General features: G+C 30.4%; 1 protein-coding gene across 1 annotated transcript in view; it reads right to left on the minus strand.

Annotated features, from left to right (window-relative positions):
* Positions 1 to 16,536, minus strand: part of LOC111621028 (serine/threonine-protein kinase BRSK2-like) — a 60,954-nt gene that overhangs the window by 19,985 nt on the left and 24,433 nt on the right. The window contains exons 4-14 of the mRNA XM_023363070.1: positions 6,312 to 6,452; positions 6,034 to 6,184; positions 5,891 to 5,959; positions 5,677 to 5,823; positions 1,334 to 1,368; positions 1,204 to 1,255; positions 1,028 to 1,140; positions 848 to 954; positions 712 to 769; positions 578 to 637; positions 275 to 492 (exon numbers count right to left, since the gene is read on the minus strand). Of these exons, the coding sequence (XP_023218838.1) occupies positions 275 to 492; positions 578 to 637; positions 712 to 769; positions 848 to 954; positions 1,028 to 1,140; positions 1,204 to 1,255; positions 1,334 to 1,368; positions 5,677 to 5,823; positions 5,891 to 5,959; positions 6,034 to 6,184; positions 6,312 to 6,452 (1,151 nt within the window). The remainder of the gene's footprint in view (positions 1 to 274; positions 493 to 577; positions 638 to 711; positions 770 to 847; positions 955 to 1,027; positions 1,141 to 1,203; positions 1,256 to 1,333; positions 1,369 to 5,676; positions 5,824 to 5,890; positions 5,960 to 6,033; positions 6,185 to 6,311; positions 6,453 to 16,536) is intronic.

Below are 16,536 nucleotides of genomic sequence, written 5' to 3' on the forward strand. Positions count from 1 at the left end.
AGAGTATGATTTTTTCTTACTGTACATTATGTATATAGTTAATTGAGACTTTTCGCCTCTAAGCTTTCCAAATCTGGTCTCGACTTTCATCTATCTAACACCGTTCTCGAGATTAAAGAAGAACGACAGTGGGAATTTATAGTTCTATAATTTTTTTAAATCGCAGCCCAGTTATTAAAGTATATATTTTATAGAATTTACAGTAAATAAACGGAAGAATCGCGTGTATTTTTTCCTTTATTTTTAAGTGATATCTGCGGATATGTTAACTTACTATGCAATTTCCTACGATGGAAGCGCGGGCTGCCAAGGAAGCTATTACGGATGGTGGAAAGACGAGATTTCCAATATGGTTGGTTGAGATTCGGCGAACCGGGCGGGGTACTCAATGGACTGTCTTCGGTCGGTCCTCGAGCTGTTGGTTTAGGAGAACTGAGAGGAGACACCGATGGACTGGAGGAGTGTAAGCAGCTGCCGCTTCTCCTTCCCCTTCTATTCACAGAAAAATCAATTCACTATAATTGGAAACCTCTTCACATATCCAGAACCAAGATTATAAAATAGGAATCCCACTTACGCGTATGGATACCTTCGCGTCGTTACGGGAGATCCTTCTGTCAACAACTCGAACGAGTATCTAAGAACGACAGTAACGACAATTAAAATTGTTTAATGACCCTGTTTATATGTATATATATAAAAATGTATTACTTGGGGCCTGCTCTTCCATTTACTTGACAGGTATCTACCCTCTTTCTGGGAGGATCGGCTGTCGGAAAAGTAATGCAATAGTCAGATTTTAAATGTGGCAATTTATTATTTTTTGAAAATATTAATGTTTTCTCACCCGATTCCGATCGATTGCGTATGATGACGTCTGTTTCGTCTTCGTACGAGGGTTTTCGTTTCTTGCGATCCAGGAGCAGGAAATAGATGACTTTTTCCGTGTTGTGGCTATGGAAGAAATCAATTTTGTCTCGAGAACAGTGTAAAAAAAAGCTCATACACCAATTAAAATTTCGCTTACGTTTCGTTTAGTAATTCTTGAAGTAGTCGTTCTTTATCTTTAAAACAACCTAGGGACGTCATACTGGATAGTACATCGGGGTCTAAGTCGTCGACTGTTGGTATGATGTGTGTCTGCAATATTTACGTATATTAAAAACGGACTTAGTTATATTCATAATTTAATAAATAACTTACTTGTACGACTTCTTTCATGGGTAATTCTAACTCTAACTCTGTCTTGTTTCCTCTAGAAATATCAATAAATATCCAATTATAACACTTAAATTATGTATTGTCGAATTATGAATAGTGAATCTGTACTCACGCCATCACCCATGGGTGCTTAGTCACATCTGCTAACTATAATTTTTAAAAAAAGGAAGTAAATGTTAAAATATGTAAAATTTTAAATCACCTTCAATAAAATTAATTTAATGATGAACAGCATTTAATACTTAAAATATAAATTCAATTATTATTATTATTTTTGTTGTTGTTATTTTCCGATTGTATGCTCATTTCTATCATTTCTAGAAGAGACAATGCATTATATATATAAAATTCTCATGTCACTTTATGAACTAGCTAAAGTTAAGTCGTGGATGGAGACAGCTGCTGAATCATTTGAACTCTCCCGTATCGATTATATTCCTGGCCCTGAACATTTTTATTTCTTATCGTAGTCAATTGCAGTCTATCTACGACTTTATCAATTATATCTGTCTTCCGACTTCCTAACTCCCTATTTATTATACAACTAACTCTCGATTATTCGTTCGCAGATTATCCGTGCAGGAGGAAAGACAAAAAGCGGGAAAGCTTCGGCAATTAATCTTGCAGGTTTGATATATGAGAAACTCGTCCTACAACTCCTTTAACTGCTTCCAAACGTATTAAATTTGTCGACTTTGCATAGTTTCCTGCCTAAATTTGATTATATTAAAGATATAGAATTATTAAAATACAGTTCTAAACCATGATTAGAGTATAAAACTAGTGAAAATTTAATATTTTTTTGGAGAGATATTGATGAAGTTTTAGAGCGCGAATCACGTGTAGAATAATAATGAATTCTGTTAAATAAGAGCATCTTCCGAAAATTTTATCCTCTTATTTCCTTCATTTTATCTAAAAATTTATGAATTTTAACACACGCTAATGCCTTTCATAATTATCAACTGGCAGACTGGAATGTAATGACTTTTATGGCAGCTATATATATTTTCAGTTTAGGCTTGCCGTCAGCCGGCTACTACCTCCTAATTTTTGAGTCTATACTCTAAAGTTATATTGTTCTGCGACTTCATACAAGTATACGAAATATTTTCTGCCGCTGTTGGCCTACAGATAAGAAACGTAAATACATTTCTCTGTCCATTAACTTTCTACCTGTCTAGTAAATGTATATGTTTATACACCTAATAAAACGAATTGAATCGGGCATCACACGGAAACTATCAGAAATTTACTGGCAGATAATCGGATAGTGACGCTGTAAAAATGACAAAAATGAATACAGAGCAAGATTTAAATGTCACGACACAAAACCTATTAAAATTTTTTTAAAAGGTCTCTCGACTTTTATCAACTTATTGATCCGAATTTTGTATTCAAAGATTCTCTCGTCTCTCTATAAACGGAAATAGACTCAATTTCCAAAGGGCCATAAAATGGTTTACTCTTCATTAAAAACAAAAAAAAAAAAGTCGATAAATAAATAAAATCCGCATGAAACATTCTGACGATTTCTAGGAAAGTTTCAGAAAACTTTCAAAAATTGCTTACAAATTTCTCTAATCTTCATCACATACTGTGTAAGAATTTAGCTTTATATTGGTTTTTTAATTCGATCCGCATGAAATATTTTCAAAATTTTGATGCATTAAGCCTTTAACCGCGCTAATTTTAACATTATCTTCGTTTCTTCTAAAAGATTTACGCTAATTTCAACACTCCATTCTATTTACTCTACTTCAACGTATCGACTCTCATCCTAGTCACGCCATTTCTACTTATCCACGCTGCTTCTACGTAACAACCCCCGTGCATGCCGTTTCTACATATCTACCTATCCTCGCTGCTTCAACCTATTCGCTCTAGTTTCAACTTATCGACCCTTATCCAGCTGCTTCAACGTATCGACCGTTATCCACATCGTTTCAAAGTATCTACGTATCCACTTATCCACTATGCTTCTGTCTTCAAATTCCTTCGACTATCCACCTTTTAATCCACGCTGCTTCTACAATATCTACTTCTATCGACGAAGTTTCTACACGCTACCTTTACGTAAACAAAGATACCGATAAAGTCCAAACAAGAATATCGATTAAGTCCAGATAATGACTGAATTCGAAGAATAATTTCAGTTCCAGTTATTAATTTTATAAGGGGAAAAAACTTTATAAACATTCCTGAAAATTATTAGAATTTTATTTTTTTTAATATTTCTTAAAATCGAATAATTTTTAGGCATACGTCTTTGAATCTGTATAGTAATATTCATAGTCATTAGCTTCTCCCATCCAAGAAAAATCAACTATTCCTAACTGTTTACACTGCGGATTATCTGATCTTCCTGTAGATTATACATCATCATACTTTTCCGATACGTTTAAGATCTTTTGCCATTCCTTTCTCTATTTTTACTAATCTCTAATCGGATATTTAATTAAAATCAAGAGCGCTAATTACATTCTTCAGAAGCAACTAATATAATTAATAACACATTAATTTAATTATACTTATGACTAAAGATAATTTAATAATGCTATTTTATTTATTTCGTTAAATTAAATAAACTCCAGCAATAAAATGGATTTAATGAATCTGATAATATTATATAAACGATTTAAAGGTATAAATCTTTAAAAATTAACTTTTGATATTAAAAAAAAAAAACATAAACCTTAAAACATTTTAAAAATTCATTTACTGTTAGTTTATTTCTTACAGTAAATTGGATTAATTTACTATTAATCTTAGTCCATTCGCCTTAAAATCTAATTTCTTTAACAGCTTTATTTTATTTTTTTCTCTCTTTCTTAATTTCTCCAATTTTCATTTGAAGGAGCCTTTCCTGATGTCGATTCTATAGTAAATGAATCATTGGACGCTACAGATCTGTAGAAACTACTTTTCCAAATGAAAAAGTAGAGGTAATTTTAAGATTTCAAGACTCGTTTCTCATTCGAAAGCCAAATAATACATTAATTATACTTATAAACCACCCAATAAATCGATATTTAATGTATGAAAGTTGGAATGGACTCGTCTCTTGTATCATGTAATATTACGCTACGTTATCACTATTGTAGTGGGATATTGTTTGGAGGCCGACAAAGAGAAGTTAAAAGCATAGTTCTAAACTGAGGAGAGTCAAAATGATGAAATATACTTTAGGAATCAAGTATCTACACTCTTCCTTTCAAAATGGCTCCGTAGTAATTTACACGTGAAATGAGAAAAATAGTCGGACCATTATCTTGGTCATTATCTATTATTATTAAAATACGGTTCTAAACCATGATTAGAGTATAAAACTAGTGAAAATTTAATATTTTTTGGAGAGATATTGATGAAGTTTTAGAGCGCGAATCACGTGTAGAATAATAATGAATTCTGTTAAATAAGAGCATCTTCCGAAAATTTTATCCTCTTATTTCCTTCATTTTATCTAAAAATTTATGAATTTTAACACNCGTGTCTTAAGAATCCGAATTAATTATTCTTACAGTTTTGTTTTTATTTTTTGTTTCTAAGACTCTAAAATCTATAAAAAATAAAATGTAAGACCTTAGTCTACAAATAGTGAATTTATTTATGAACTTTTTACTGCATTAAATCTTCTTAATTTTGTTTCTAAAGTCTTTTAAGAAAAAAAATATGAAAGTTCTAATAAAATAATTCATTAATAAATTTGTGGATTGATTCTTACGAAAGCCACAAATACAGCGTGAATCTTGAAAATAATGGTATCTGAACAGGACTAAAACACGATTGAAAGAGCTAGAACTAGGGTTTATTTCTGATAAAGATTATACCATAGCAACCAAGGAATAAATTCTCCTCGGTTGCTATGGTATAATCTTCATAGAATTAACAAGAAGTTATAGAAAAAGTTATTAATGGTTTCGTATTATATGAATTTTGCTGAAAGTATAATAATACGAGCAAAAATTATTGTGAAATCGTCACAATACTGGGCTGCAATTTTAATCATATTTTTAATTTATTTAATTTAAAATATATGCTCTCGATCTCAAATTACTAGTGTACATCATACTTTTCCTATAACAACAGAATAATGCCGGTCATCTATATAACCGTTCTGGGAAAAACTTTTGAATTGAAATCACGTAACTTCCGGTATATCTCGGAAGTTTGTATATAGTTAATAGGAGCCTTCTGCCCCTAAGCTTTCCACATCTGATTTCGACTTTCATCTATCTAACACCGTTCTCGAGATTAAGAAAGGACAGATAGATAGTGGGAATTTATGGGTCTATAATTTTTTCAAATTGCAACCCAAAAATTGAACCTTTTAAGTATAAATATTTATCTCGAATAAATTTGGAAAATAACAAGAATCTTTTAGGGATTTCAGAGAAAATTTTGGGCTTTCTGAATATCAAAATTAAAATAATACATATTATATTTGGTACTCACAGCCATTCGTTTTTCCGGATCCACTTCGATCATACCTCTCAAAAGATTTTGACAATCTGGAGATACAAAATGGGGAATGTGGAAAACACCTCGCTTCACTTTTTCCAACAACTGACGAAGGTTGTCATCATCGAATGGTAAGGCACCCTAAGATATTCCAAATAAGCTAAATTTCGCAGGATAATCAGTTTAATTTATTATTAATCAAACTTACCACAAGCAATGCATATAATATAACTCCGCAACTCCATACATCTGCACGTCTTCCGTCGTATTTTTCGCCCTTCCAAGTAAACATACGTTATCATTTTTTACATAAAAAATCAATTTTAATAGTTAATATATATATACATTTACCCTGATCACTTCTGGGCAAGCATAATGAGGAGAACCACAAGACGTTTCCAACATGGAGCCTTCGACTTGAAGCGAAGCCATCCCAAAATCAGCGACTCGAATGTTATTTTTATCGTCCAGTAAGAGATTTTCCGGTTTTAAATCACGATGGCTAGATAAAATATCGTGTAAATTTATTGTATTGATTCAATGAACGAATTTAAATATATTAATTTATAAGATGTAAATCATTTCTTTACATTTCTTTACATTCATTAGATCATTTCGTTCAAACTCACCATATAGAGTGACTGTGGCAGAAATCGAGGGCTGAAATTATCTGGCGGAAAAACCTTCTAGCTTCTTTTGGTGTAAGGCGTCCTTTTTTAACTAAATAATCGAATAATTCACCGCCAGAAACGTGTTCTAGGATCAGGTACCTGATAAATAAAAGATTGTATTTGTTAAGCTAGCTTGGATGCTGCCATTTTTAAGTGCAAACCCATCTAAGTGTGTTCCAGCTTATACATTCTTCTTAGTGAGCCATTTCTATTATATACAATGTTAAAACTTCAAAAATCATAAAATAAAAACTACCGTACAGTAGCTTTTTATTGTCTTCATCGACAAGCGATTATTTCTTCCAGAGAATTAAATGGATTTTTATTGAAAACCGATCGACTTCGACATACGATTCCAAGCTATGAAATTTATAATGCCATTGTTCGAAGAATTGATTGTAACTGTATATAAATTCTCCCATACAGTACTACAGCACAGATATTTAAAGATAGAATCCTCGTACCGTATAAGTTTACACCTTAGCAAATTAAAATTCTAAGATTATCGAAGCTTATATTAAATCTATTATATTTTAAATATACAACGAATTTACAATTTTAAAATAATTTATATAAACTATTGATAATCTACACACACACACACACACACATCTGAAATTTATTTATAAGCATTCATAGACTTTGTGTAAAGCTCGAGAAAATTCATTCCACGCTTGAAAATTCCGTTTGAAACTTTTAACGTAGCTTATTAGGAAATTTATTAACTTAGTATAGGAGAGAAAGGCACCGTTTTTAGTAGGATTTGAATGAGATTAGGAGTCTTGAGTTATGTAACACATTTGTGTCATAATCTGCTGTCACAGTCTGAATGGCAACTCCATTCTTCTCTAAGCAATCTTTATTTCTTTCCTCCTCCTTTCATCTTCCATCAACTGTCTTCTCCTCTAACGCTTCAAAATACTTTTGAAATTATCGAATTATTTATTTATAATAAATAAATAAATGTGTAATGATACTTGGATAAGTATTACTTTCACGGATAGAAGAAATTCTATGTGGTTTAGATGAAATTCTTATAAATTATATGCATTAAAGTCATACATAACTTCCTAATTGACCAAGTTAGCATTTATTCTATTATTTCTATATTAAGGATGATGATGATGATGATAATCATAAACAGAGCTATCTAATATGCTAATGTAATTTGGAGTATGTATATACAGATATGTAATAGCTTAATCTAGAATTTGAAAATTATGTTTTAAAGAAAAACTGTTCTAGAAATAATTTCACATATAAAATTCTTGATTAGGTGAGAGTAAAAAATGAACTAATTGTGAATTTTAATAAAATTCAAATTGAATTAAAAATCGGCAAAAATAATACAATAAAACCTGTCAAAAGCGGAACCGTAACAAAATGGAAACCTACCTAAACGGAAAAAATTCTTAGCTATTTTCTGTGTTTTAAAAAAACCTGTTGAAAACGGAACTTCCAAATTGGAAAAAATATTCGGTGACGTACGAATCCAGTTTATGCAGGTTTCACTGTACTTTCAATATTTTGTATATTTTAATTTCAGATTTCACAGATTAATTTTGTTAAATCTATAAAGAAATTTCGCTTCCATTGAAAGTATCTTGTAGATAGGAAACATCGAAAATCGATAATAGAGTTATTTCAGATATATCTAAGCAATGGAAGCGCTTGAAATGTCAAATTTAAAGATATATCTGTTATGGCAATCATTCAAAATAACTAGTATAATTCGGTATAAAATCCAGTTTGATTGTATTCGATCGATTTTGAATGATAACAATTATATAATTTATTATTTTAAGAATTGTTCTTGTTTAATAAATTCATCGAAAAATGACACGATCGATTTTCAATATTCGACATTTCCTACTCGCATGAAGAAGTTTAATAAAATAAATTTATATTCAATTAAATTCGAACGAAAAGTAATGCTGCGATATCATTTTTTCCCTATTCGGAACTGAATAATCAAATTGAAAAATCAAAAAAATTTAACCGATGTGCATATATTTATATAGTAGAACTACAAAAAATAATTCTGTCATACCTTCGAAGAATAAATAAATTTAACGAAGCGAAACTTTTCCTAATAAAATTGTTCGATAGCGAGATCCTGCAAGTAGTTAAATCCGTTTTAAAAAAAGCCAGTAACGAGTTGCGTAACTTTCCCGTCGAAAAAGTTAAAATTGTGTATGGCGCCATCTGTTATGATATTTTTTAAAAAACTATATATATTATTATTATTAAGTGGCAAAAAGCTTAATTTTGAAAGTAAAGATGAGTTTTATTTAAAAAAGCAGTTGTAAGTGTTAATAACGAATAAATTCATTAAGTCCTACCCTACTCGAGATATGACACGCGAGCCCCTCTATCTTCCCACCCCCTGACCTTTTGACCTTTAACCATCAAAATTTAACAGCATCAATGTCCCTAATACACAAACCTATCTGCAAAATTTCAGAAATTTTTAACAAAAGCCCAGGAGTTGAGCATCAAGATGGGTGAGCAAAATTGCACCCCTACACACAATATCATTCGTACATAAAGGAGAAAAAAATCAGATTTTTTCATTTCTTAACGTTTCAAGGTCCCCTGAGTCCAAAAAATATAAAAATCTTGGAGGGTGTAATTTTTTGACCGATCACCATACTTTTCTGTGCCATGTAAGACAGGCGAAAGCGTAATAAAATTGTTACTGCTGGTTAGTTGGATGCTAAAAATGGGTATCGGTAGACACGGTTGTAAGAGATGCTGTTCGTGTATGATTAGCCGAAAAGAGAATTGATCAATCAACAATACATCTTCATTTTCAATTAATTAAGGGAATAATATACAAGTAGGTTAATTTTTATGCTGTTTCTAATTGTAAGAACTCTCAACCGAAAGATTAGATAATTTTACAGCAGTTTGCTTTATTAGACTGACATAAGATTGTTTCATATAGATAAACATTCTAGGATAACATCGAATTTCTTACCCGAAACTAAACATAATGCATATTTGAAGAAGTAATGTTCATACAAACATAATATTTATAGAAATGTTCTGGAATGTTTATATAAATATAATCACGGTAATTGCATATGAATATATTTTTTATTTCAAAATATTTACTCCATTCTTATATAATAAAAATTTGCCCCTATTCTTCTATAAGAAAAGAAATATTATATTATTGGCATTAATCCTTAACTTCCTAAGCATCGAACCTCTTAATCGTAGTATCTTCCTCATATTACCCAGATGTTTTTCAAATAATAGATTATAAGATAGAGTAATTCCCATGCAGAACATACGATTTCAAGACTTTAACTTTATCTGATTTCACATGCTTCATATTCCTGAAAATTACAATTTTAGACTTGTGTAATTTTTAGATCATCATCATCTATATGCTTTACCAACACACCACAAAATCGTCATCAAATTGTTGAAAAAGTTTAGGTAAATCCTTAACTCGTGTCAAGAAAACTCGAATATACATTATTGTGACATGGTCAAAGTGCTGGGCCGCAATTTAATTATCTTTTAATTTAAAAAATCATGTGACTTCCGGTCCAGACCGAAAGTTCCTATTAGTTAATCAGGGGCCTCCGGTATCTAAGCCTTCCATATCTGGTCTCGATTTTCATCTCACTAACTCCGTTCTCGAGATTAATGAAGGACAGACAAGCGGACAGACGACATTAGTAATATAGGTCTGCAATCTAAAAATTGCAGCCCAATAAGGTTAGACTTAATGTATCTCCTTGTGGTAGATCTGTAAATAGCGAAAGGAATAGTGAATTTCCTAGTCTAATTGAAACTTTAGATGTCAAATTTTAAAATAACTGAAATAAATGTATACGAAATTTTACTAACAATTCGGACAACATGGCAGGGTTAAATGCCTTGTGAAAATCAACAAAGCACAGAATCATTCTCCTTCATGTTTTTTTTCTTTTTTATTTTAATTATAAGTCGAAATGATTGATGTTAGAATAAACATTATGTAGAGAACTTTAACGTAACGAAATCCAAACTGTGCTGAATTAATATTACGTATCAATAACTATTTGTCAAGTCTACACACCTAAATCGAAGAGAATATTTTACGGATTACTGTAATTAAATGAAAATATATTTATTAGATTAGAAAATAATTTTACGGTAACCGTAATCGGTCTGTAATTAGATTGTTCGTTTCTGTTTCCTTTTACTTTCCCGGCTGTTATATATGGCAATCGGTAAAAAAAATGACTCTCCCAAGATTTTTAATTTTTGGACTCAGGACACCTTGAAACTTCGAGAACTACAAAAAAAAAGTTAAATGGTTTTTTTCTGTATTTACGGATGTTAGTGTTTGTAGGGAGCGAAATTTTGTTCACCCAATTTAAAGCTTAATAACTTCTGTATCTTTTGTCGAAAATGTATGAAATTTTGCAGATAGGTTTGTGTATTAGGGGATTGATGCTATTCAATTTTCAAGGTCAAGCGAGTGGAGTGAAAAAGCGGATCCCACTTATCCTATCTCGAGTGGAATCGGACTCAATAAAGATTTTACTTGTTATTAGGACTTGTAATTTTTTTTAATATAAAACTCATCTCTACCCTGAAAATTAAGTTTTTTTTTTGACATTCTATAATAAGTAATACAGTAGAACCTCGAAAACTCGGCTCTCGATAACCCGGCACTCCGGATTACTCGGCCACACCCTGGCATGGGAAAAAAATCCTTAGTTAATTAATTTTCATTATAGACAGCTTTATAAAAGTATAAAAGCTCTCATAAAGTATTTTTATGAGGTCTGTCTTATCAGGTAAATTACTGTACACAGTGTATTCATTAATTTTCATTTTCATGTAGTAAAGGCTCTATGCCTTCATAAAGTACGTACTTTTCCTTTGTTTAAGGGTATTTGGGCAGTTTATTCTCTGTTGTATTCTCCAGCAAACGATACATACAAGTACAGTACACTATTTTCTGAGGAAACACGCATAATTATCGTCTTTTAACCCCATTCCCGATAACCCGGCATTTTCACAAACTCAGCCACCCTTCGGTCCACATTAGGCCGAGTTTCCGAGGTTCTACTGTAATATAAAATATTTCTTAATAAAATCTCGTAACAAATGGCGCCACACACAATTTTAACTTTTTTGCTCAGAAAGTTATACAACTAGTTAATGGAAATTTTTCTTTATATTGTACTTTACCTTATTCTAGTCAGAAATAATAATAACGATTTTCTAAAGCATAATTATAGGAGTAATTTTGCCCATTATTGGTGTTAATATTATTGAAGTTTTCGGCATTTTTAATGTCAATGGCCTAACATGGATCAACGTAATAAGTACTAGGAGTTAAGCGATCATTCCAAATTTCTGTTTTGGTTCCGTTAAAACAATTCAGAATAATGATCATACGATTTTTCATTGTATGCCAGATTATTGATTAGATTATCTTGTTCTAATTGAATTGATTCCAAAATGTCTAAGAATACTTCTCTCTAGCTAAATCCAAAATAAAATTTCTATAAAATTTATCCGGTTTTTGCTTGGTATATACTTTTAAAATTGTTTTAAATTTATGTAACTCTGTTCTTTTGCAAAATTATCATCTAAATTTTAATCCGTTAAACTACTTATTCAGGTATTAAGATCGTTTAAGCAAATAATTTGATCATGTTAATAAATATACCGTATATGTTACAGTAGTATACTACTTCCAGTATATTGATAGACATGTATTTACCGATATACCCTATAAAAATTCTTTAACACTCGTCAGAATCAAGATTCTCTGCTCGTTAAATATGTGCAACTAGTAAAAGAATGTCCGAGTAACGAGCTTGAATATTATGTACATTTGTTGTTTAACAAGAATCAAAAAACCATCAGATGGACGACCCAAAATCTTAATGCGTATGGCCGATTTTTGACAGAATTTCCACTTGTAACATAAATTTTTAGAGCCAATGTGTATCATCTATTTCCTTTATTATCCAAGTTTCTATAAGACTGAGTAAAACAATGAACTAGCATCCAATATGTAATTAAATTCATTCGAGAGACTGACAATTCCATACTAAAAATAAACTCAAGTTCTTCCGAACAACCTCGCCTTACCCGAATTAGGGTTATAAAGATCAATGAAGAATCAACATAGCCTTCAGATCAAGGGTTTGTAATGAAAAGCAAGAATTTCTAGAATGTTACTTGAAGCAACGAATATGCAAATAAGTTCCCTCCGATATAAATCATCTGTTAACTGAACTTTCTTCACCTTTTTCCGAAAATCATTTATTACTTTTAATAAGTCTCTCTCTCTCTCTCTCTCTCTCTCTGGATCTGTATAAGACTGAGGAAAGTGAGAAGTAATTTTATCTCCAGAACTTAAATCTTGTTTGTATACTGAGAGCTTTTTTATATTACTTTACGATGTTGAGTATTTGCTAAAATAAGACGAAATGTAACAGTCTTTTCATTTTCAACCATTGAAATATCAATAATATTCTTCTCAATTACAAAATCATAAGTAAATCCTCCAATTTCTTTAGGAATTGTATAGTTAATTATCATTAGTTAATCACTATTAATACAAATTAATGTTTTATTGCTGTAAATTAATTTTGTTCAACCGTATATGAGTTAACTTGATGGGGCTTTCCAATTCTTATTTTCATTGAATCTGATGTTACTATATTTATTTCTCATAGTATCCATGCTTGAAGCCATAAAGTGATAACATCTCTCCAAATTCGTTAATCGTGACTCTACTTTTTCTTCCAATTTTTCTAATGTCAATTCCACTCTTGCAAAGAAAAATTCCAATTTCGAGGATTCCAAAGGAGGAAGAGTTTGAAATTAGTGTAAAATAGGAGTCTATACGTTGAATTTTTGGTGATCTTCTCCCCCGAATGTGTGGTGAAGTACCTTAATTCACATTCATACCTTGAACTGCACTTCTAAAGGGTGAAGTACAAGTTGTCATGTTTCCTTTCGAATACCGAAATAAAATCCCTACAATACAAACTGTAGTGACAGGAAATGGATGGCAACAATCATCATACAAAAATCAATAATTTTACTTAGTTCAAAGACAAGGATAAATTAACGACTTATGAAAATAAGTCGAGTATTAATTTTTTATTGAGCATTTGAATAAATTTTTAAATCATATACAATAGAATACCGAGATATTATTGAATTCAATAATTATAGTAAGTATGTTATAACTGAAAGGAATCGTCCATTAATTACTGTACAATTTTTGAGCAACTTTCAAGGACTTAATTGAATGTTGAATATTTAAGTGTACATTGGAGAAGTTTACAAACGGCTTTAAAAAGTTTTTCAAATATAAATTAACTGATTATTTATTCACATAACTAGTAAGTAGGTGTGTAAGAACAAATTCGCATGTCACTAATACCGCTAAAAAATTGTATGTGTCTTGATTCTCTCCCTCTCCATCATGTAATTTTTGCAACTTCCCCTCTTAAAGTGTACACGTAATTAATGACTGCCCCAAAGATATACTTGTGTTTTGAAACGGAAAAGAAAGTGAATTTTCTTTTCTTCAAAATGTTATCATGATTTTATTTTTCAGTAAATATCATTAATTCGTCGTATAGTCAACTGCTACAAATAATTACACTATCCACAGACAATGGTGGCGATATAATAACGATGATGAAGTAATTATAAAAGTTTGACATTGTGAAATAAATTAACAGAAAGCTCGAGGGCTAAATAAATATTCATAGTCTACAGACGACGAGAGTTGCTGTAAACATTTTCAGAAATTTTTTTAGTTTCACGTAAATAATTTAAACATAAATTTTATTTCTTGGGCTTTTAAGTTTTAACTAACTGCATAATTTTCCCATCTGTTGAAATCAAAACGACTTTGTAATCATTAATAGAATCTATATATTGATAATTCTAGTCTCATAGTCGAATACAACGACGGTTGTAATGAATTGATATTCATATCATATTTTAAAATAATAATGATTTTTTCATATAAATTCATATAAGCTACTTCATGTATAGTAGATTATATAAGTCACTTCACATAGAATCTCTTCATATAACTCACTTCATGTAAAAGTGCAACAGATTTTTTTTCAAAAAATTTAATCTAACTTGATGATTAATCTGTTTAGGAAGCATTTTTGTTCAAACGGATCTGTAATTTTAATTAGAGATGCTTCAAAATAAACGTTCCTCATCCTTCATTCATAAAATTTTCGAAAAATAATTTACCTTCCATACTTAATTCCCTTACTAGCTCAACTTCCAATTATAAATTTATCTTTTATCTGTCAGGGACAATTACATCTGGACAAGTAAACACCGTATGTCCAGATCTAATTTTCACTAGTTTCAAGCAGGAACTCATTACGTCCAAACAATTGCAAATATTATATTTTTATATCTTGGATCCACTTCAGAAACGTAAATTAATGAGTCCTTTCTCTGAAGTGTCCACCTACCGTCGTAGGGAATCTGAGTTCAAATCAGATACAGGCTTCTATAATTTATCATGAGAAGTGCAGATTGAAGCATCGTTCCTCATTCCTTATCCATGCTGGTCGACTCCATTGTGGGCCAGACCCTCTCATAATGGGCGTAATTGTGTCCTATCACGTAGCTTAAAGACGTCAATTTAACTAACCAACCAAATCCTTCAGATCTCAATATAAATATTATCATAGACAGCCATCTTGAATTCAGACAAAGCATTTATTTGTTTTCATTACTCCATAATTTTCCTAAAATTTTGGATAATACTTAAGCAGTCAACATCAAATTATGCCGTTATTTCTCTGTAGATTAGAAACAATAATTTCTTCTTATGAGATAATGAAAATAAATTAGACGCTTCATTTAAAAAAAAATGTAGCAGCTGTTCTTTCATTTATTTTCAAAATTAATAAATTTTATTTGAAGAAATTTCACGAAATATTTAACATAATTTCAAAAATATTCATCCGAAACTCACGTACAGAAAGGGAAATTTTCAGTATTACAGTTGTTAAACTTAAATTTTCATTTAATCGTAGTAATTTTTCTTACTCGATACAACTTCTCTTCAGCTGAAAACATTAACAGATTTTTTTTCCTCAATCCTAAATAGGTTATGCTTTTTAAATCAAAAACATCTCAGCAGATCTTCGTCCAGAATACTGATGAAGTAATAGAGAATAAAGTAAAAAAATGAATTAAATCCCAGATGATAAATTTTATCCATCTAAACAGAAAATCTAACTGGAAAAAAAAGATTAAATAAATTTCAAAATGCCGAGCAGGTTGTAAATTTATTTTTAAGTAGATTAAAAATACTTTGATAGAATTTTGGAATTCTATAACTGTTTAGTTTCTATAAAATTAATACCGTATATGTATACAGTTTTTGGGTAGTTACACACACACACTAAACATACATACAATATTAATTTTTATAGAAATTAAACATTTTTTATAAACATTCATTTCTATATTTAAGACTAGAGAACTGATTCTACAATTTTAATAACGACATTTTAACAAAAAATCTTCTCAAAAATGTGAAATTAAACTTGAAACATTTATCTGTGAAATGACGAGATAGTAATGGCTTCGTTTATTCCCTTTCTTTAATTTAATAATAATTAGCATCGATATTTCTCAAATATAAAGCCTAAATTTGAAAATAATAAATATTTATTTCTCTACAAGACAATTAACGAGTAAATTTTTAAAGGTATCAAGTGAATAAGCTTCGTCTTTTCTTATCAATAATACCAATCACGAGACTCGTGTCAATTTACTACTAGATAAGATCTGCTAAATCACTATGGGAATATTTGTAGAGATTTCTACTATTTTATAGTNACAAGACAATTAACGAGTAAATTTTTAAAGGTATCAAGTGAATAAGCTTCGTCTTTTCTTATCAATAATACCAATCACGAGACTCGTGTCAATTTACTACTAGATAAGATCTGCTAAATCACTATGGGAATATTTGTAGAGATTTCTACTATTTTATAGTAAATTGAAGCAATCTTTAACTTCAGATATATATTTATATATATATATATACAAGTATATCTATATATAGATCCACTTTAATTACTTAAATTTACGTAGATCTATTATAGCATTAATGGCTTCTACTCCTTGCGATTTTGTAGATAGAAGCAACGCTTCC

This window comes from Centruroides sculpturatus, unplaced genomic scaffold, assembly GCF_000671375.1.
Source record: "Centruroides sculpturatus isolate CEXI.00-Female unplaced genomic scaffold, Cexi_2.0 scaffold245, whole genome shotgun sequence".
NCBI lineage: Eukaryota > Metazoa > Arthropoda > Arachnida > Scorpiones > Buthidae > Centruroides > Centruroides sculpturatus.